At 39.7% G+C, this 22,941-nt stretch overlaps 1 protein-coding gene across 2 annotated transcripts in view; it reads right to left on the bottom strand.

Moving 5' to 3' along the window:
* Positions 1-1,864: 1,864 nt before the first annotated feature.
* Positions 1,865-22,941, bottom strand: part of ppargc1b (peroxisome proliferator-activated receptor gamma, coactivator 1 beta) — a 42,132-nt gene continuing 21,055 nt past the window's right edge. For both annotated transcript variants that reach the window (XM_084429691.1, XM_084429692.1), the window contains exons 2-12: positions 16,106-16,291; positions 14,365-14,559; positions 11,665-11,787; positions 8,027-8,939; positions 7,268-7,313; positions 6,803-6,867; positions 5,259-5,799; positions 4,013-4,088; positions 3,765-3,883; positions 3,533-3,663; positions 1,865-2,494 (exon numbers count right to left, since the gene is read on the bottom strand). In XM_084429691.1, the coding sequence (XP_084285817.1) occupies positions 2,403-2,494; positions 3,533-3,663; positions 3,765-3,883; positions 4,013-4,088; positions 5,259-5,799; positions 6,803-6,867; positions 7,268-7,313; positions 8,027-8,939; positions 11,665-11,787; positions 14,365-14,559; positions 16,106-16,291 (2,487 nt within the window). In that variant the 3' untranslated portion in view covers positions 1,865-2,402. The remainder of the gene's footprint in view (positions 2,495-3,532; positions 3,664-3,764; positions 3,884-4,012; positions 4,089-5,258; positions 5,800-6,802; positions 6,868-7,267; positions 7,314-8,026; positions 8,940-11,664; positions 11,788-14,364; positions 14,560-16,105; positions 16,292-22,941) is intronic.

Genomic DNA, 22,941 nt, shown 5'->3' on the forward strand with positions numbered 1-22,941 from the left:
GATCAGACAGGACTGATAGCTTTGTTTTCTCCTAAGGTTTAAGGCTCTCCTTGTGAGATTGGGCTGTCTGTGTATTTTCCTTGAAAAAAAGTCCTTAAACGTCGACCTTCTTTGTGAACGATCTAAGCCGCATAAAACATACAATACAAGATCCGATTTCCCCTATAACCCTAAAACGACCAATCTCTTCAATGAGAAAGGCTCTCTTAGCGATATTGCATCTCAATTGCATAAAAAAGAAAAACATGTTAAAGTAATTAAAAAGAACCATTTCTAAAGGGACACTTTATACAACAGTGTTTGACTTATGAAGCCATATCAATGAAAATTCCCTTCTGGATCTCCCTGTATTGCTTAACGCTGCATCATCGGGTTCACCAACAACCAGTCAGACCCACCATTTAAAACCACATGTTTACCACATCGGTGTACAGTACATAACCATACATCTCATGTTTACACAAGACACAGTGCTATATACACATTATATACTTCTCTTATTTATATATATAATCATGTAAACCAGCACATCTCTCACTTAGTATACATACTAAGCACAAACACTCATTCAGTTTGTTTTCTCAAGATCTTATTGGGCGAATTGGTCTGTAATATTCAGAGGCCGTGTCCAAGTAACAGCTCAGTACCGTAAAAGGGAAAGCCGAAAGGCACGTCCTGATAGGGTACTTTAACACTGAATAAGGCGTTCTGTACTTAGTGTGCGCTCTAGTAAAAGTCAAAAGAGAATTCAGTCATGTAAACATTCAGGTTTGGGGGGTGGGGGTGTGTGTTTCGGGATAAAGGGGAGAGGCAGGGAGCAAAGAGAGGCCGACGGACGGCCCTCCCTAAACCAGCACGCACATACATGCGCACACTCGCTCACAACTGCACTAGATCCACAGGCCGAGGGTTCGAGGAGACCCCCGCAGAATAAAAGCAACGGGTCCCAGCATATAATATGGGACAGAGACCCATCCCTAGACCCCATAAAAGACACGGACGACACACAGTTATACACTGGTACACATTTAGACTTCAAAAAACACACACAAAGGACAAATAGAGAAGTAGCCACAAGGTAAGAGCTAGAAAAAACCCGCAGATCTTCCCCTGTCAGAAAGGAGAGAGTAAAAAAAGAGTGTTTGAGCTTAGAGAGAGCAAGATTATGAGAGAGTGACATGTAAACAAAGCAGAGATACGACCGTATCTCTAATGAGATTGAGCTCCGGAAAGATCTTCCTCCTAGTTTACCGCCACCCTTCTCTCAACCGATGACAGGAGCGCTCCAATGAGGCAACCGCCTGGATGCCGGTCAGGGCTTTGCTACTGGCAGAGTCCAACCACTCAACTGTACTTTCAAATCAAGACCAATAGGATGTGCATTACAATCGCATTTGTGATGGGTACATTCCATTTCTCGGGAAACGATCAAAACCTTTCTGTCGCCCACTGGAACGGGTCGCGTTCTGGCAACTAAAACAGTAATAGAAACTGGTAAGTTATTTCTGCGTAAAAAAAATGGAAACCGGTTAACAATTGGTCAGCCAAATAGATAGCCCCGCCCCCAAACTCACACCATTGGCTGTGTCAGGCTGCTCAAACAAACAGAGCGATATTTTGATACACTTTGTAGGATTTGTGTTTACTTGAATCACTTCATTGGAAAGGAGAGAGTATTTTAATGTCAAAAAATGAGCTTTAAGGTAGTACAGTCGGGCTTGGACTCCAGCAGCAAAAGCCCCTCCCACAGCAGGAGGAGGGTAGAGGCCAGACCAAAGAAGCACTACCTTGTTTGAGTGCATAGATGAAATCAAGGAAGCACTAAAATTACAAAAAGACTACTTTTTTCTTGACTTTTTGATTTGTAAACTCTACCTTGTAGGATTTTTTTGTTTGTCGTTTTTTCCACTTTTCATCATAACACACGCGCACACGCACGCACACACGCACACACAGAGTTGAACATCCACAAAGTTTTGCTAATACAAAGCAGTTATTGTTTATATATTTGTACGACAAAATGGTGAAAGCACCTTGCAGGTCTATGAAGAGAAGACAAAAGGGGTACGAAAAAAAAAAGAATAATAAAAAAAAAAAAAAATCACACGCACGTCACAACTACCAATGGAAAAGAGTGCGGTTTGCTACGAAGCCCGAGCCGCTCGCGACGTCATGAATGGCATCAAACACACACGAGAAGCAGCACTTGTGTCCGGTGTCTCAGAGCTGTTTCTGCTCATCTGTAATCCTCCCGCCCCAATGTCCTCCGATTCCTCAGTTAGAAGTGACAAGGTCTATTTTTTTAATCCAATGTTCAAAATGTAAACATGAAGAAGTGCCTTGGTTGAGGTGCTGAGGCGAGTCTCGGACGGGGCGTGACGCTGGAGGCGTGGTAAGGCGTGTCAGCGATGCAGACTTCTCTGGGCCTCTTTCAGCAGAGCGTCAAAGTCCAGTGCATCATACTTGCTCTTCACCGGACCTGGACCCGCCTCATCTGAACAGCAAAACACTCAGTTAGTTTGCAACACTAAAGAAATCTGCAAATATCAATTTAAAATTAGATTTGGTTACAAATGATTATTTTGGTTTTTTTTATATTAATTCTACATATTATATTATATTATAACAAATACTATAATTGTGCATAGACAGAATAGCCAGATAACTTTTAAAAAGGAGGAGCAAATGCTTCCTGTATTTTCTGGTTGGTGTTCGAATGAGCTTTTATTTTTACATTTTCAGTTTAATTTTAGTTTGTTTTAGTAATTGTTTTATGTGCTTTTGACTTTTATTTACCTTCATTTTATGTTTATTTCAATTTTAGAGTATTCATTTAAGTTTTTCCTCTAATAATCCTATTCTATTTCAGCTTTTTTTTTGTTACCATAAAACAATTTTTAATAGTTTCAGTTTTAGATAATAACAACAACACTGTTTGATAATACGGTTATTACTAATACAATATTTGGCCCATTGTTTTCTATCTATCTATCTATCTATCTATCTATCTATCTATCTATCTATCTATCTATCTATCTATCTATCTATCTATCTATCTATCTATCTATCTATCTATCTATCTATCTATCTATCTATCTATCACTACGAAGACAGCATTTTTGTAATCTTTATACCCCACCAAACTTTAATATAGGCTAACTATAATGTGACTCAGCACATTAGACTGGATGAGTTAAATTTAAAATTGAACAAATCAAGCAAGCTGCTTTTTCATTATCATTGTCTGCCTGGAACTGACTTCACACGTTGTTTAGTCCCTCGACTCGATGTTATAGCAAAGCACTGCAGTGTACTGGCCTGACTATAATTAATACGGCACCCTGCTTTTTCAAGTGGGCCAACCAAGAATCAAGAAGTCTTTTTTTTTTTCCTATTTAAATGCAAATGAAGTTGAATTAGGCCGTTTATTAGCTTAGAAATGAGAAGACACCTTCCTCTGACTCAGAACAGAGCACCAGACGTCTGATGTAAAGAGAACATCAAAGAGACAGAAAGCTCTCTGTTCTCTTACCCAGATCTATGTAACGCTTCCTGCCAAACCGCCGGCTGCCGTTCCCTCCGCTCGGACCAAGCGAGTCCCACCTGTGCCGTGAGGTCTGGCCGTTCTGAGTGGGCCTCAGCGTGATCACTCCACAACGCTCCCTACACAGGCACACAAACACAGAGAAACATCAGCACTCCTTTCTCCCACTCACTGCCGAGGGCATGATAAGGTCAGGCAACTAGACGGAAATGGAACCCACTCGGTTTTGATGACCACTTTGCAGTCCTCTGGAAGGCCGAAGGCCTCGAAGCGCTTACGCAGCATGGACTGAGTAACGCTGCTCGGAAGGTTGTGAATGTAGATCACTTGGCACTTGTTCTGCAAATGCACAGCTTATTAGAACAAATACGCTCCACAGCACTTAAAGGAAATGAACAAGATTGCAGAAGCATGTATGCCTTTGATAATAAGGTTAGTGCTGCAAGTTGGCTTGAAAACTCAACCTACCACATCATTCTCTTGTCCACACTTTGTCTTGCTCCTTTTTTCAGTTGCTTCGTGGCATGTCTCTGAGCTCTCGTCGCTGAAAGAAGGATAACAGGGCTGAGTTATTCAAAATGGCAAAAGAAAGTAGCTAGCGTCCTGCTAATAGCAAGCAAGATTTATGCAGCATTTCGTTTAAAGACTGATGTAGGATATTCCACCCTGATATTAGGAAAATTAACCATGGTTTTGATATAGTAAAAGTTTATGGTTTTTGGCGGATTGATTACCATTTGTATAACCACAGTTTTACAACAACTACCACGGTTAAACTATGGTTAGTGTTGCGAAACCATGGTTAATTTGTGGTTACCATGGTGGAAGAACCATGTTTTTTGGGGGGTTCATTTGTAGTTCATTTTTGTAAGGGATCCCTGACTTCCAAACATTAAGGTATTTTACTCCTGCCACTCAAATGATGACATATAAAGACACAAAATGGAAATGCTAACATTAGCTTAGCCGTTGTTTGACTGTCAACAAACAGTCTTAGCAAATGATAAAAGATGTTCTGTAAACCAGATTCACTTTTTATTTTTAATGCATCACTGGCAAACACGTTTTCTTATGTAATGCTGGTTCTGACATCGATATCGTTCCTCTGTGTTGTTATCGGTATAGCTGTGATGTGGATTTCCCTATTCTCCCTATTAGAAATTAGAATAATTATTAAAACTTTATAGTTATTGTTATCATCCTTGCTGTGAACGTGTCTTGAAACAAGTAACACTCTTTATGCCTTATTAATAAATAAACAGTCATTATGTAAATGCCTTGTTAATCAATAAATGCTTGTAAAAAGTTTATTTACAGGACATTAGACATCAGTTATCCAACACTGTGCTAGCTGCACGTCTTTTGTTTATTTTTAGATTAATCTTGCATCATTAAGACACTAACAATAGTCAATTATAGGAATTATTAAATTATTACTAGATAACAGCTTAACTGCATTTTACTGCAGCCTCAGCCATTCTTCAGAACTCTCAACTCTTCTACATGGTCGTGAATGCTTTTTAGAAGTCGAAATCCGACATGGCATGAACGCACCTTCATCAAGGCATTTCATTTCCCTGAGTGCTGCTATGTTTGTGTGACATCATACACGTGCATTTGGACTTCAACTGGCGATATATTGCACTTTTCGAAGTCGGAAGTCAGAAAGTTCAACAAAACACAGCAATAGAAAAGCCACCAGAGTATTCAGTACCTGAAGGGGAGTTTGCAGCTGGGTGAGGGGGGCGAACAGGAAACTGGGGACTGGGCGTCCAGCTCTGGGGTGGGAGAACGGACAGGTGAGGGTTCACTGGTCTGCTCTGGACTGGGCGTGAACAAAGCAGTGGTGGATTCGTCCTCAGTCGTTTGCTGGTAGTCACGGACGTTCGTTAGGAGCCTCTCCTCCTGTCCCTCAATCTCCCAGTTCTTCACATCCATCTCATCCTCCTCCTTCTCCTCCACTTCCACATGGAACTGAGAGCCGAGTGCCGCAGCCATTCTCTTGCGACTCTCTCCCAGGCCCAATAGGCAGTAATCGTGGTCCCCGTACGCACGTTGCATCCCACCCTTAGAGTCTGTGTCGCCCGTTTGGCCCATCCTGCGCAGCTGGGCATACAGTTCTGTCTGCTCTGGGAGCTTGCGTATGTGCGCCCGAGCCAGGCACGAGCTCTTGGTGGTGTGCTCAGCTTTTCCGTCTGGTTTGAAGAGCTCATCCTCCACTGGTTTATGAGGGGGTGTGGTGGGGGGAGTCAGGCCTGGAAAACACACGCTCATTAATCACTACGACACGCACATGAGCGCCACAACCAAATGCTCTAGAATATCACCAAACATTCTGTTATTAGTCACAGTGCACAGCAGGCATTCAATGAACACAATTAATGAAGAGTCAAACACAAACACGCATGTGTAATATATAATAATGACAAATTAACTTGAATCAGTTATTGTTTTTAGTGGTATCTCAGGCAATTATCACCATTGCTATTGCTCATACAAACCTCTAAAACTAAGTTCAGCAATGTATATAACATTTTTAAAGTTTGGATAAAGAAATTAAAACTTGTATTCAGCAAAGACACATTGAATTGATCTAAATTTACATTTTAAAGACATTTTTAATATTACAAAAGATTTCTATTTCAAATAAATGCTGTTATTTTGAACTTTCTATTTATTAAAAAATCCTGAAAAAAAATTAAGCAGCAACATTGATAGCATTAAATCATCATTTTAGAATGATTTCTGAAGGATCATGTGACACTGAAGACTGGAGTAATGATGCTGAAAATTCAGCTTTGCCATCACAGAAATAAATGACATTTTAAAATATATTAAAATAGAAAACAGTTATTATAAATTGTAATATTTCGCAATGTCACTGTATTTTTGATCAAATAAATGCAGCCTTGGTAAGCAATGTTCAAAAACATTTAAAAAAATCTTACTGACCCCAAAGTTTTAAAAGGTAACGTAAATATAGAGAATACTCATTATTTGCTATGTAGATGGTCCAGACTTGAACATTTGATTTGACAGGGTTCAGTAATAGCACTAAGCCCTTTACCATTCAGTTCATTTAGACATTCACTAACCTAATCTAGAAACGTCATTACCTACATTCTAAATCCTGTGCAAATACTGGCAAGCTACTAGCATGCGTGAGAACATGTGAGGCGAATCAAGTGCTAATTGCTCACACAATGCCAAAAATGGCAACACTTATAAAAATACCCCTGACTAAGTGCGTAATATTACCTGCTGTGCCACACAATTCCACACAGAGAGTCTGCTCAAAGGGCTTGTTGGCATACTGCGTGTCTCTGATCGGGAAAATATGGAGAGAGAATATGGAATATATTAAACTTATATGGACAAGAAAAGAGATAGAGTCACAACAACACAATGCATTAGATTTACTGCTTAAGAGTTTTCTATTTGTAGCAGGGGTTTGATTGATCTGGGTTATTTTACTCCACATCACGTCTGAGCTATGTATATGCATAAAACAACAAATGACTGTAATTGGTAGAAGAACCTTAGGGCTATTTATATAAAAGTTTTACTGTGAGAGACTGAGTGTTTTGTTACGTAAAAACAGTGACTCTACGAGCCTCCTCTAGGCAATTTTAAAGATGGATGGAGTCCAATGGTGGTCTTAAACTTCAGGCCTGGAAGTGTTCCAGGACTCTAGAATAGATTAGATATGAATGGAACACATACCCATTGGATTTGGACGCCAGCGGCAGACAGAGGCAGGACCGTTTCTCTACAATCAGAACAACAGACAGTGTCATTGTTAGAGATCAGCACACACAGTTAGAGTACCTGAACTGGCTCTCTGAAGATGCTTAATGGAAACGTGCTTAATGGCACATTATAGGTTCTTCAGATAAGCGTTTGGTTTCTGCGTTCTTTAAAGCACCAGTAAATAGATGGTTTTCTAAAGAACTACAGATCAAAAACATTCTTTGAGGAATTTAAAAGGATAAAGGAAAAACCATACCATGTTTTTCTTTTCAAACGTTTCAAACCTATCGAGGTTTTTGGGGTGTAAAACTAACCTAGCTAACCTATTTATTATCTATTATATATATATATATTATTATTTTATTATTTTCCTTGCATGTGACAACAAAATATAAATTCCTGCATGCTACACCACACTGACAGTGTGGACAAAAGTTTTCTAAATATTAATATTCATGTATACTGTATTTGATCATTTTCTTTTCTCAGCCATTCAGTAATTTCGTTTTAAATTTCATTCTCAAGACAGATAAATATCAAAATCTAAACTGATATTTTATTACATTTTAATTCAGCAACTGAAAACATGTTCATTATGAATAATGATTTGTTTGTTTTTTTATCAATTAACAAATTTAGAGGCAAAAAAAGTGTCTTTTCATGTGAAGCTATAGTTTAAGGAGTACGTGCAGCATTTTTCCCATGTATGTATTGAGGTGACTAATGTCTTACCATCCCTGCTGGATGGGTAATGACCTTCAGAAGCCTTGTGGGAGTTGGTCTTCTGGCTGCTATCAGAAGGAGGCTCAGTGGGAGGATGTTTGACCACGTTCTCCTCTTCCCTGGATTGCCCAGCAATAGGCTCCAACCGCCCACAGTTCTCACGGACTTTCTTAGCAAACCGGCTGGGGAAGGAGGCTAGCCGGCGAGAACGCCTGACTGAAAAGGAGCCTTCCTCTGGCTCTGGGCTTTTGGGGCGCTTTGTGGCCTTATGCGAGCTCTCACAGTCTGAGTCTTTAGCTTCAGCTTTGAGCTGACGTGCAGGGGAGGAAGAAACGTCAGCGCCGGGCCGAGTCGCAGCCCCTCTGCAGTGGATATAAGGGGGGCTGTGCATTCTGTAAGGCTTGCTTACGTCAAAGGAACTGACTGCCTCTAGCATCTCCTTGAGCAGGGAGTGGGCTTTGGTTTCCCTGTGGCGAGTGAAGGGCACCCTCGGCCTGGTCCCACTGCTGGTCTGGGGAGCCGGTCTCTGAGAGCTCTGAGGAAGGCCACGTGGGACCTGCGAGCTCTCAGGCTTGGTCTTTCGCGCCAAAGCCTCACGCTCTTTGCGATCCCAGCTGGCCTGTTTGCGTATCGGCAGGCAGTACGTGTGCATGTATTTGATGAGCTCCACTACTGAGTGCAGTTCCTTCTCTGAGGAGAACTGGGGCTTTGCTGGCTCAATGCACACCATGCTCTCACTCTCGCTGCTGGATGACTCCTCCTCTTCCTCCTCCGAGTCACTGTCCTCTTCATCCTCCTCCTCCTCCTCTTCTGTGTCCTCTGCCTCCCGTGCGGTGGTGAGGTGGCGGTGGAGTTCAGTGCAAAGACGACCGGTGGGCCTCACTGGTCGTGGCTTGCGTTCCTGTGTGCTTGATTTGTCCTTCTGTGGAGGGAGGAGGAGACATTTAATTTAACCTTTTGATATTAAATACAATATAATATAAAGCAATAAGACTCAAGAGGCTGTCCATTACATGATTGTATTATGCTTGAGAGATTCTGTTTTCAGTGCGTGATGCAGAGTGGTGGATTACAACTTTTATAAATAAAAAAATATTTCAAATAAATGCTGTTCTTTTGAACTAACTATTCATCAAAGAATCCTGGAAAAATGTATCACGGTTTCCACAAAAATAGTAAGCAGCACAACACTGATAATAAGCTTTTTCTTAAGCAGCAAATCATCATATTAAAATTATTTCTGAAGGATCATGTGACACTTAAGACTGGAGTAATGAAGCTGAAAATTCAGCTTTGCCATCACAGGTATAGATTACATTTTAAAATATATTAAAATAGAAAACAGTTTGTTTAAATTGTCATAATATTTCACATTACTGTTTTACTGTATTTTTAATCAAATATATGCATCCTTGGTGCACATAAAAACTTTAAAAAAATCGTACTGACCCCAAACTTTTAAACGGCAGAGTATGAATGTATAAATTCATTATACATTATAATTGTGTACTATTTATATTTTTAATATTTTATTTTGTGTGCGTGTGTGGTTCAGGTATACCCTACATTATCCCCACATAGATGGCAATATCTGAAATCCATTCCTTGTGGGGACATTTTTTGGTCTCTATGAGGAAAATGTGATGGTTAGGTTTAAGGGGTAGTGTTGGGGGATAGAATATACCGTTTTTTGGCCCTCACACAAAATGATCAGCTAACATAATTTCACTAATCATGTTATCAGCACATGGGAAAGTGTGAACAAGTACTAGTCAGGTGAAATCACTGTATCATTCTGACTGGATTATAAGAGCAGGCTGCTACAAAAGGAGGGAAGAAGTGCTTCCAATCATTGCGTTCTTGTTTAAGCAATGGTTACCTCCGAGGAAATTGCTGCAAGGAATATTGCACCTGAAAGAACCATTTACCAGATCATCAAGAACTTCAAGGAGAGAGCAGTGAAGAAGGCTTCAGGACATCCAAGAGTGTCCGGCAAGCACAAGGACTATCTCCTCCTCCTTATGAAATCGTGTCACCACCAGAGCATAGCTTGCTCAATATTGGCAGCAGAAGGGTGTGAGTGCATCTGCACGCACAGTGAGCAGAAAACTTTTGGACAATGGCCTAGTGTACAGAAGGGCAGCAAAGAAGTCATTTCTTTCCAAGAAAAACATCAAGGACAGACTTAAGTTCAGAAGAAAGTACAAGGATTGGACAGCAGATGACTGGTGCAAAGTTATTTTCTGATGAAGCCCCCTTCCAACTGTTTGGGACATCTGTCAAATCGATTGAAGAAGAAAAGGTGAACACTACCATAAGTTCTGTCGTGCCAACAGTGAAGCATCCTGAGACCATCCAAGGTAGTGGCTCTCTCGTAATTCTGCCCAAAAACACTGCCGTGAATTAAGAATGGTATCAAAAAGTCATGTACTTTTCCCAACGACCTAGGAGCGATTTGGTGAGGATCCAAGCATTTTCCAGCATGATGGAGCACCATGTCACAAGGCAATGGCATGAAGTGGCATGGAGATTATTTCACTCAAATTTTGGATCTGTGGCCAGCCAACTCCCCGGATCTTAATCCCATTGAGGAGCTGAGGTCAATCCTCAAAAGGCGAGTGGAAAAGCAGAAGCCCACAAATTGTGATCAACTCCAAAGAATAATAAGGCAAGAATGGATCGTTACAAGTCAGGATTTGGCTTGGAAGCAGTTATCCACCAAGCCAGAGCGAATTGCAGAGGTTATGAAGAAGGGTCAACACTGTAAATATTGACTCGCTGCATATATTGAATGTTTTTGCCAATAAAAGCCTTTAAAACTTGTCTATTATCAAATATTCTACAAATACTGAAGCAGCAAACTTTGCAAAACAGAGAATTTATATCACTGCTAATACTTTTGACCACAACAACAAATCGGCTTCAATCAGATTTTACAGAAATCCAATCAGATTTGAATTTGTTTTACACATTTACACAGTTTTGCAGTCTTAAAATAAACAAACCACATGCGCCAACACAGTTTTATCACTATAATGACAGAAGTAATAAATCGAAACACTTTTAGTGATAGGCATTTGCTCATCTACGTGGAATGTAACGAGCTGTCTTTTGTAACACCCTTACTAACTGACTAAACATGCGAGCTACGCAGTGCATCTGAAACCCCTAGAGGCTATTTCAGAGTGTATTTTGCTCTAAGGTTACTGTGACAAATGTGCCGAGGTTAGTTTCGAGATATTCTCTTGGTATCTGAGGAACTACTGCCTGTTTCTTTTTAAGTAATCTCAAACTCAGTGAACATTGCCCTTTAGGCTGTGGCTTTGGCATGACAGATGGCTGCACTCAACTCTAATGCGACAGCGGCCTTAGCCATGGTGCGATGTGCCAAAGCGTAGGGAGTGAATGAGGAACCACAGGCTTCACAGGCTTTAGAACTTTGAAGCGCAAATCCTCAGTGTGGTTTCTAAAGGCTGGCATAAGCTAATTAGGCATTAGCATTGCGGTGGGAATTCGCCGCAGCGTAAACAGGTAGTGAATGGTATGCACGCTTACACTGAGGTTGTTAACTCTATTTCCTATAATGTGAAGTATTCCACATGTTTTGAGTTAATCCTGCAATCACAGTGGCTGGAACTTCCTCTCACCTTCAGCACGGGCCTCACGGGCTTGACGTGCTGGTTCCTGCTGCTATGGCGATGCACGCTGCCGTCTTTGTGCGACTCGAGGCCCGCAGGCACATTAGGGGGCGACAACAGGAGCTTTTTTAGCTGTGGAGGGAATGAGAGGTGAGGGATTAAAATGTGATGGCACACGATGCATTTAAAACACAGACAGTGCAAACAGAATCAATCTCTGATGTCTGCTTAGCAAAAAAGGTTTGCATTTTGTCTTTCAGTACTCAAACACGACACCAAAAGCTCCTGTATAACGTTTAAAGCAGTTCTGTGCTACAGCCACTGAAAGAATGAGACAGTTACCGGATATTCAAGAAAATCTGAAATGGAAGTCTGCCAGTCCTAAATGACCAGCGCAACCAGAGAAAGCAAAGTAAGAAGCAGCAGCACTGTGTTGTTTAGTCCCTTAAGCGATTGTTAATGTGCCAACTTGGCAGGTCTGTCCATGGCTTTCAGTGTCTATTGAGGAAACTGAAGGGGCGCTGAGGGTTTCAGCTACTGTGTACCAAACTGTTTTGGCATGCATCGGCCATCTATGCCATGAAAACATGTGCTCCACTGTCCCTGTTCCCGGTGCTTCAATGCACCCCTTGTTTCGCACACAGACTGGCCTCATTTAGGGGTTGAGGTGTAACTGTGACCATTGCCAGCAGAGGGGGCTCTCAGCTCTTGGGTAAGACACTAATACCCAGACTAAACTTTAAGACTCGAGGAGGAAGCTAAACTATACCGGAACAATTCCGTTGTTACTGAGTCATCTTACATGAATCATCTTACACGGAAATCTATCTTTTTAGACTTTTAATAAAGATGCTAGAATCAAAAGGTTGCAAAAAGACTAAATAACTGACAGGAACTTTACAACATTTTGTAACTAAACTGTAACTAATGTTAACAAATTGAACTTTGTTGTAACATAAAAATATCTATAACAATACCTCTTGGTTTAATGATCATTTTGTTATATACACCACTGTTAAAAAGTTTGGGGTCGATTAATGGTACGGGGTACGAGAGAGAGAGAGAGAGAGACTTATATAAACACAAACTCTTATTTATTTTTAATTTTTAAATGAATCGTGACTTATAGATTTGACAGCACTACTCTCTCTCTCTCTCTCTCTCTCTATATATATATATATATATGCTAATATGCTGATTTTCTGCTCAAGAAACATTTCTTATTATGATCAAAGTTTACAAGAACAGCATATATTTGAAATAATGTTTTGTAACAATACAAAAGTTTGATCCAATTGAATGCACTCTTGCTAAATAAGTCTTTATTTCTTAAACCAAAAAAAAAAATGATATTGACCTCAAACTTTTAAGCAGCAGGTTGTATTAGGCTACTGGTATGTTTTGTCCTAGTGGCACCATAAAAGTACCAGTCTTATTCCCAGATAAATGCACATAATTTTCCTCAATTTAGGAATAATTTGTCCCTCCTTCAGACATCTCTTATATAATTTGGTCCTACTTAATTTGGTAAGTTTATCCTTTTTTTGGTAACTCTGAAACAAGTCCAAAAAGAGGCAATAATTATCTCAGTAATCAGATGGTGCCCTTTCATGGAAACCAAACAATGTGGTCCTAGAACAATGTGAACTGTGAAAGGTATTGAGTGAAATGTAAGACGGTCATTACTGTAAGTACTACCAATCTCTATGGTAAAAATCCCCAAACACACATGACAAACTGAAAAAAAAGCTACATTACAATACAGGCCATGCCAACCAATTGTTCAGCATTACAGGAAAAAGCAGTGAAAAAAGGAGGGAAAAAGAGGGTAGAAAAGAAAAGCAGTCAAACGGGTAATAACTGTTATAACTGGTTTCACAACATACACAGATTAAATTGCTGGGGTTTTTGAGCTGAGACAAACAGATAACAACACAACATCTTATTTCAGGAAGTGGTGTCTTAAGAAAGAGATGAGCAAGAGAGAGTAGGGTCCTCTCACAAAAGGTGGGAAAATGGAGGAAAGAGCGCTGCTGTAGTCCATTTTGTCTCCTGAAGGATTAAGAGATCTGGGAAGTAGACATAAGCATTCCCCTAAAAAAGTACCATGGTATTGCCATGTTTTTGGACACTATCATGATGGTAATGTCATGGGATTTGTTCAAGTACACTATAGTTCAAAAGTTAACTGTTTTTGAAAGAACTCTCTTATGCTCACCAAGACTGTAATTTTTTATCAAAAATGTTGCAAAAACAGTGATATTGTGAAATAAGAACCACTCATTACTCCATTACTCTAGTCTTCAGTGTCACATGATCCTACAGATATCATTCTTATATTCTGATCTGGAGCTCAAGAAACATTTTTTGTTATTATCAATGTATATATATAAAAAAAAAAACAAATGTTGCCAGGTATCCATGTTATTGCCACCTGATACCACCACAGTACTTTCTTATAAGGCTGAGAGGAAGATAAGAGGAGTGGGATGTGTGGGAAAATGAAAGGCCAGAAAAAAAGTCAAAGCCATGTGTCCATGTTCCTCATCCCTGCCTGTGAAGAGGATTCTTTGTTAGATTGGTTGCTTAAAAAGAAACAAAAAGCCCAAAATGAGAAAAATTCAGACCTGTGTTGCCTATCATACCCATGCTGTGGGGTAGTCAGAGGCCCATCCAAATCCACCTTAAACAGGAAGGAAGGGTTCTTACTAGAGATGGTTCTTCCGTCTCTGGGCTCAGTGAGCCAGGGAAGGGCTCACTGTCCAAAGGGAGATCATCTTCCTCCTCCTCGCCCTCCTCAGGGTCGTCCCCTAGGGAAGGGAACACAGACAGACCCCCGACTCCATCCTCAACAATGCCGTCCAGGCTGTCTGTGAGGGCAGCGAGCAGTGCCGCATTTTCTTCCTGAAATAACAAGAAAGAAATGAAGGCAAATGCTCTGCAACGCAAAGATCAGGAGAACCTACATGTACACAACTTCCATGTCTAGTATATGTCTTTTTTATACCTATGTATAAGACAGAAAAAGTGAAGAATGACAGAGGTTATTCATAAAAGAGGGGAAATCAGGATTGGGACATGTTGCAGGCTAGACTCAAACCTGCAACTCTCACATGAGCATCATTGCTCAAAATATTATCACAATGTATATATGCACTAACCACTATGCTGTGGCTATGTGGCTAGCAGTGATATTTTAATCTTATAACATTGTCATTCAGTAAAAGGTTTACTAAACTAGGCTTTAAAGGATTAATTCAGCCCCCAAAAAATTCAATTCTGTCATTTACTCACCCTTCATCTTCGAAACACATATTAAGATATTTGAAATATACTCTAATCATTTTTTCCATTGATTGAAGTTCTACGGAAACAAAACTTTCACATATCAAAAAGTACAAAAAGGCATCGTAAAAGTAAAAAGGCTTTTATTCACATATAAACATTGATCAGCACACACTGTACATATAGCACATGAAATATGGTAAACAGAAGCTCAAACCTGCTTGCTTGACGCCTGAGAAGAAATGAGGTTTGTTCTTGTGTCAAGCAAGGCGGAACCTGATTTCACCAAGTGCAAATTGTTCCTGGATCAACATCTTTGTTGGTCCTGGAAGAACATTCTAATCAACCAATCAGATTTGACGGACAAGTTTACAGTTTAAGTCAATGTCAACAATCAGGTTTTGGTGCTTCTACATCAGAGTTACATATTCACATATAATTTTAGGGATAATTTATGGGTAGGGTTAGGATTAGGGTAGGGATATTGTTGGGATTACATTTTCGGATAGGAATGTTGTTCCAGGATCAAAAAAAGATATTAACTCGGCAAAATCAGGATGTGCGGATTTGAGCTTCCATTTACTGTATGTGATCTATGTATGTACATAAATCAATGTTTATATGTGAACAAATAGAAATAATTAAATCTGTTCTCCATATAAAGCAACTGTGTCTCTTCTGAAGCCTTGGATTAAACCTCTCAACTCATATGGATTACTTGAACAATGTCTTTTTGAACTTTTGTACTTTCAATTGATGGACAGTGAGAAAATATCAAAAATAGTCTTATCGGTTTGGAACAACATGAGGGTAAATGATTTTTGAAATTTCATTTTGGGGTGAATTAAACCTTTAAGACTTTAAAGTTTTCCCTATAATCTTTCCCAAATTGGGCCCTCAACCTTTCAAGTCCAAACTTGAAATTCTGAATCGTTTGTTGGGTAGTGAACACACAAACGCCATGAGACAGGGGACTGAGGACTGCCATGATTATTGTCCATCTAACAACCAATCAGAGGGCAAAAATATATATTTTTTAAACTAAGAACTAGATTTTTAATATCCCCTAACTTGTATGTGTAAGCAATAGTAATAGTGCTGTTTTACCACTTATCAGAACAATCTATACGTGCACAATAAAGGAAGTACAGATGATGGTTCCCACCTCAAATAGCTCTGGGTCTCCAGCACTGTACTGTATGGATGCAGGGGAGTGATCTGAGTGCTCGTTGCACCAATGCAGCTCACTGAGGCAGTTCACTGAGTCAAAATCACTGGCGTCCAGCTGCGAGAGGTCAAAGTCAGGGAAGTCAGCATCAAGGCGGTCTGAGCAGACCTCCTCTTCCCCATACTGAGAAAGAAAAAAAAAGAAAAAAATGATAGGTCAAAAGGCCAACATCAGAGGACATCTGAAAAGAATGCACTCCGCTGTAAACGCTGGGAAATCAATAGACATGCCGTGACTGGAGATCCTGAGCTCGTAACAGTCATCTGAATTAGTACTAACCTTCAGGACAACTTTATTAAGGCTAATGAACTTAACAGTTCAAAGAAGACGAAAAGCTGACCCTGGATTTAACAATGGTTGCACATCCTTGAATTAAAAACCACAGCTATGTTTTTTTTGGGGGTTTGCTGTGAGAGGGAACTGCTAAGATATACGTTTTAAATGTGCATACGTTAGGAATAAGTCACAATGGTAGACTAGTCACCCAACACCACACTAGTGTTAGTTCGTTCTTTTAGTTTTGATTTTTAGAGTGACTGCGCTTTATTTAACAAGCTGACTTTAGCTGTTAGACAGTTTTCACGGTAAAAACCTTCTCTCAGGAGTTGTGCTTTTAAAGCAGCGCTGCTATAGCCAGTGAGTGTTTCATGCTAAAAATAGTTTAGAAATCACTTTTCTCAAGACCCCTGCTTTCTGTTCCATGATGCTGTACTCCGTCAAACTGCTTTTGAACATGCATCTGATTGGGGTCAGGTGAACCCAAACCAGTTTAATAATAGGGCTTCTTTAAAACAGATTAACTGTTCAGGCAACTTACACGCTAGTTGATTTTAAGCAGTTTTGTACATTCACAACATGTGTGAAGAGAGAGAAAATGTGTGTGTGTGTGTGTGTGTGTGTGTGTGTGTGTGTGTGTGTGTGTGTGTGTGTGTGTGTGTGTGTGTGTGTGTGTGTGTGAGAGAGAGAGCGAGAAAGATAAAAAAAAAAATGTGCGTGTGTGTCTGTGTCAATAAGTACTGTGAGAAGGGAAGTGGTCTAAACCCCAGGGGTACAGCAGAAAACCACACATGGCTTAATATCTCCATGTGAGCGATGGAGCTTTGCATTTTGCACTCAGATCATTTGGCTAGTTCCTGTCTGTTTGTAGAGAGGATACCTGGAGGACACCTGATGTGATGCTGCCTCGGTTTACAGGAGGCCGTAGCATGAATATTCTACAGGGCCGCTGCGATGCATTTTTGATGACTGCTTGCACAATTTCTCCCCTCTCTGTTTCACAGAGCTGATGATTGCACTTATTCAGTTCCCTTTTATTTTCTTACACTAGGCCTGGTCAAGCGGGTGTCATTTATGTCTGTTCACCAAAATGCTGTTTTAAAATGCAGCAAATCACATGGAATCAAACAGCAAAGATTTTCTACAGAGAGTCTCTAAAGCACCTACTGTATTACCAGCTGCTGAGCTCTGATGAAATGAGGTCACATACTGTAGCCCATACCTCTGCACTGTTTTAGCCCAATCTTATTATATCTGCAGCATTTTAATCTGCTTCACACTAAGCTATTGTTGAAAAATTCTTCAGATGAAATCTGGTGTTGAAAACAATGAGAGAGAAGGATACAATACATTCACCTACTGTACCATTTATGAGTTTAAGTGATTTATAATGATATTGAGTTTAATCTTTTTTATTTTAATAGCATTTTTATTCAATTGATTAGTCATTCATATATTTTAGACTACCGTTCCAAATTTTGGGGTTGGTAAAAGTTTCAAATGTTTTTGAAACATTATGCTCACCAAAGCTGCATTTATTTGATCAGAAATACAGTAAAAAAAAACAGTAATATTGTGAAATATTATTATAATTTAAAATAACTGTTTTCTGTTTTAATACGTTATAAAATGTAATTTATTCCTGTGATGGCAAATCTAAATTTTCAGCATCATTACTCCAGTCTTCAGTGTCACATGATCATTCAGAAATCATTCTAATATGCTGATTTGCTTCTATATAACTATAATAATTTTGTGGAAACCTCAACACTTTTATTTCAGGATTCTCTGATGAATAGAAAGTTCAAAAGAACAGCAATTATTAGAAATATAAATCTTTTGTAACATCATAAATATACTTTTGATCAATATAATGTGTCCTTGTTGAACAAAAGTATTAATTTCTTTAAAAAAAAATCTGTCTGAGCGCAAACTTTTTGAACGGTAGTGTATAATAATAATAATATGCCATTATAAGTCGTTTTGCTATCTGAATGGTCATAAATTTTGAAATTAGGTAATTAGAAAACTAGATTAGCAGAACAGTTTGAATATCGCCAAGCCTATTATTTGTCGGTCTCTAATAATACAGTGAGATGTGGTTATAAAATGAATGCATGCTTACATCAATGTCAAAAGGAATCACAGCAGTAAGATGTTGGAATCACAGCAGTAAATCCATTCCTACTTGCAGCATTTTAAAGGGACTACTTGAGATGCCCTGAAGGAGCACGTGCATGTGCACGAATGCAAGTGTAATGAAGGTGTTCACCCATCATCCAACATGCAAACACGCACACTTAGCGCTCTCTTCGCATCCCCCTCACATGCCACTGACTCATCTCCGTCCTTTGAGACCCCCTCCCCAGGAGCACAAGAGCTCCAGCTAATCAATCTTTTTTTTTCCCCAACCTTTTTATTCTCTCTTGCTCTCTTTTTCAGTGTTATGGAGAGTCTCAATATCAATCAATAAAAATCTCCTTGGGCTCTGAAGGTTTAAGGTCACAAGCGCGAGTGTGAATGCTGCAACGGTAGGGCTGGGCGGTATGATGGTATATACCACGAAAAAGCAGAAGTGACTTTGCTATTCCGGATATACTGTCGGTTTATGCATTTGACCATCAATTTACATATCAATTTCAAGTATGCAAACAACATGTGATATAAAATTACACATATTGTGATATTTATACCATAAAAATCTGGGTCATATCACCCATCCCTATGCAAATGCAAACAGAAGAGCTCCATGGCTGCTGATGTTCCAGAGAAGCAGCATGTGTGACCTCTTATCGGATGCACACGTTCCATGAAAGAGCAGCAGAGGTGCTGTTCACACGTGCTGGAATCGTCTGCATAACTCACACGCTGATAAAACCTCCGGTTCACCCCATTAACAGCATGATCATGCTATTATGAGGCGACAAAATGCAGTCACATTTCCAATGCACAAAAAAGGTCCTACCAGCTAGTGCTGGACTGATGCTATTAAATGAGCAAAAGTTAATGAGCGTAGCTGACCTACTCAAGGTAAAAGCGATAAGGACTAATCAGTGATCTGTGTAGTCAAGAATGACCTTTCTATTCACTCTCCTTTAAAAAAATATAACTGTTCCATGAATCTCATAACAAGAAAGGTCATTACACATTAAAATCAGGCAGCGAGGGGTGATTTACGTACATACTGACGTATAAGAATATGCATAGCAAGCCCGAGTCCAAGGGCACACCAAGATAACTCAAAAACAAGCACGTAACAGCACATAGGTTTACATCATCCCCCTGCATGTTACGAAAACTCTAGCCATGTGGTGCAAGAAGAGTATCCTCAAAACACAACCATACAAGGTTGACCCACTGTTGACAGTGTACTGTCAGTCCCTGGGCATCTTTTCAAGGTATCTGGGGAATTTTATGAATACATTTAAGGATAATTAGAGGCAAAGTATGCAAAAAAAGAGAAAAGACACAAAGTGTGACCTTTACTTTGTTTGTCATTTCCTACTGCGGGGCGATCAAATGCAGCATCTAAGACAGAACAGGTTATCTGGGATTTCTGTTATGGATGTATAGATAGACCGATTGATTGGCTGATTGATCTGAGCGCAATTCAGTTACACTGCTATTGTAGTAAAGCTGCAGGTTACTCATTCAATCCTTGCATTTACGAGCTAATAGGCTCTTATCTGGGTGCCCTGTCCCTTCTGAGCCTACTCCTATCTAAGATGCGTTATATATAGCTGTTATCCTCAGTCTCATGACTGGCTCTTACACAAGCTGCTTGTGACGGGCCATGCTTTAAATGCTGCCCATGCCAAACGCAGATGGAACTAGTGGCTCTCTCCTAAGCCTCCCTCCCCAGAAACAAAGACACAGACATGCACACATGCAGCCCTTTGAGACACATCCTGCCTGGGCTGTTAAATGGATTCCCTCACGACTCAATCCATAAAAAACTTAGGTGTAGTAGCTAACCAGCCTCAAACAGGAAGGATTTTGCAGCACCATTTCTCCAGAAGCAACGGGTTCCCGAACATCTTGCGCACAATACATCTTGTTGACCTGTACATCCTCACTTACTGTTTGACCTTTGCTCACGTGACGGTAAATTAAATAAAGATGTTAAACCGCAACTCTCCTAAACCCCAAATTGGTGGCTAAACTGAAACAGGAGCGATTAAATTAGCTCTTTGCATATAGTCTTTAGAGGAGATTTCCGCCAAGGCCTTTACTGCAAACCCAAATTAACAGCAGACCGATAGAAGTAGGGCAGTTAAAGGAAGATCTGGGCCACTCGTGTACAGTTGAATGAGACCGATAAAAGACAGATTCATGACACCTCATTGGCCAAGTCTCAGGTTTGGCAGGAACCTTTCTTTTCTATCCCTCTAGGAATTAACTGTCTGCAGCGCACACAACCTTGCTATCCTAGCAGGCCACCTTTATCTTGTCTGTTCTGAAACCAACCTAACCCTTTAAATATAGTGCTTATTGAACCCATTCATCTTTCAGACCTTTGCTAACAATTTCCATGTAGTAAATTTCCTCACACACTCTCTCAAGACTTCCAATAGTCTAAGTTTCGCAATCAACTGTTGAGACATTCAATTTAATTTCAATTTTTCAAAGATATTCAATTTATGCCTCATTTTACCACAATTTCACCACGTTATCACCCTTAACCTTATTGAGTCAATGTATTAGATAATTCAGTATTAGACAATTCATGGCCGTTTAGATTCTAAATTTCCCTTTTGACTCATCAGATATTCCACTTCTCATAACTGGCTTAGACATTATTAACCGCCCACTTTTATTGGAGACATCTGCAGAAAGACTGCATCAGCACTCGCTGTACAGCCTTCATCTTGAGCTGTTATTCTCTAAAAAACATCTCAACATTAACTTTGACAAGTCTGAGGCTGTGTACTGGAAGTTTTCTGAGAGGCAACCTAACAGCCATTGAGCCCAATTTTAATCCTACTTAATTGTTTTCAGATTAGCCGTCAAACTCAGTCTATATCTTCTAGGCTGAGACAGGTATCAAGTGCGAACCAAGGACATTGCACTGGTCCGAGTGAGACGCTATTATGCAGAATGTCTGAGAGCTAGTGCCCTCGAACGCAACCCCACTTCAGCCAGGTAGGACAGTAATGGGATCTGATTAGAAAGCGGATTCTGTGCTTAGAGACAGGACTTTGATAGACTGCCAGTTGAGTTGTGACTTTGGATTCACATGGGAAATGGAAAATAGGCTTAAATCTTTTAAAGTTTCATGTCCAAGGCAGTTCCAGCATTACTATAGATAAATGCATCTATGTTTCGTTTGAAATAACTCCCTCGTAAACGAATTATTCAAGCAATGGTTCATGGTAGTCAAGATGTATTGCATTGGATCAAGTTTATATCCTTTGATCCTTCTTTTTATTTACTTCATCTGAACGTATCACATATCTATATGTTCTTCCTGTCACATGTGATGTCTAAGGCATGACAGTCAGCCTGATTATTCTTAACTGACATCACTTGATAACCCATAGACACTAAAGGCATGTTTGTAAGTCCTTAACAAGATTAAGAGATGTAATAATCAAGTTAAGAGAGGCCAAACATCACAAGGGTTAATAAAAAATAAAATAAAAGAAAAGTGGGATTTTTGGCTGCAGTACAAAAAATACCTATTCTTTAAAAATATTTAATAAGGCCACTCTGGCTCAGTTTATAAAGTTGGTCAAGATCAAGAAAAAGTTGTCCGTGAGGGCCTCAGGTGTTATGTACTGTAGTTGAATGATAGGGCCACATTTATCATATTGATAACATAACAATCATAACACTCTTAATATGATCCTCTGAGAAGAGGTATTCAAAAATTACCAGTCTCTTTTATTATTACCATACTGTATAATTACCAACTCTCTTTTAAAGACATTAAATATGGTAATGCTGCACCAGACCAATCATATGACTGAAAAATGGCACTACATTTAGCACTACATTGCACAATGTGTGTGGGGGGAAAAGGTGAAAACGAATGTATTTGCTTGTTGGTAAAGGGGCCATAAGTTCATAACTTATTGGCATTTTCTGCCTTGATATCAGCGCTGATGTCTAATTCATCAAAGCCCGCTGTTCTAAAAATAGTTGTTTTGGTTAGAAGACGATCCTAATAGGACAGGCTGCTGCCAGCTTTCGTTCTTCCATTAAGTCATCTCAGAGAGTGGGCGACCATGGTTGTACATGGATGCTTGTGCACTTAATAGAAAATCACAGCAACTGTTATTAATTTGCAGTTACTCTCATGCTCAGGAAATGTGCTATTCTTATCATGTCAGATCATCATTGTGTCTCAGTTTCTGTTCAGTGTCCAAGGAAGAATCTGTTCTCTAGTCCTGAAATCAAAAAATAGATTAGGGATTTGCAACTACATATTTATAAAAACAACTAGATGAGTAAATGCCAAGTTGAGTAAACGGTCTTAAGGAAGACCTGCATAATTT

This window comes from Rutilus rutilus (assembly GCF_951802725.1).
Source record: "Rutilus rutilus genome assembly, chromosome: 14".
NCBI lineage: Eukaryota > Metazoa > Chordata > Actinopteri > Cypriniformes > Leuciscidae > Rutilus > Rutilus rutilus.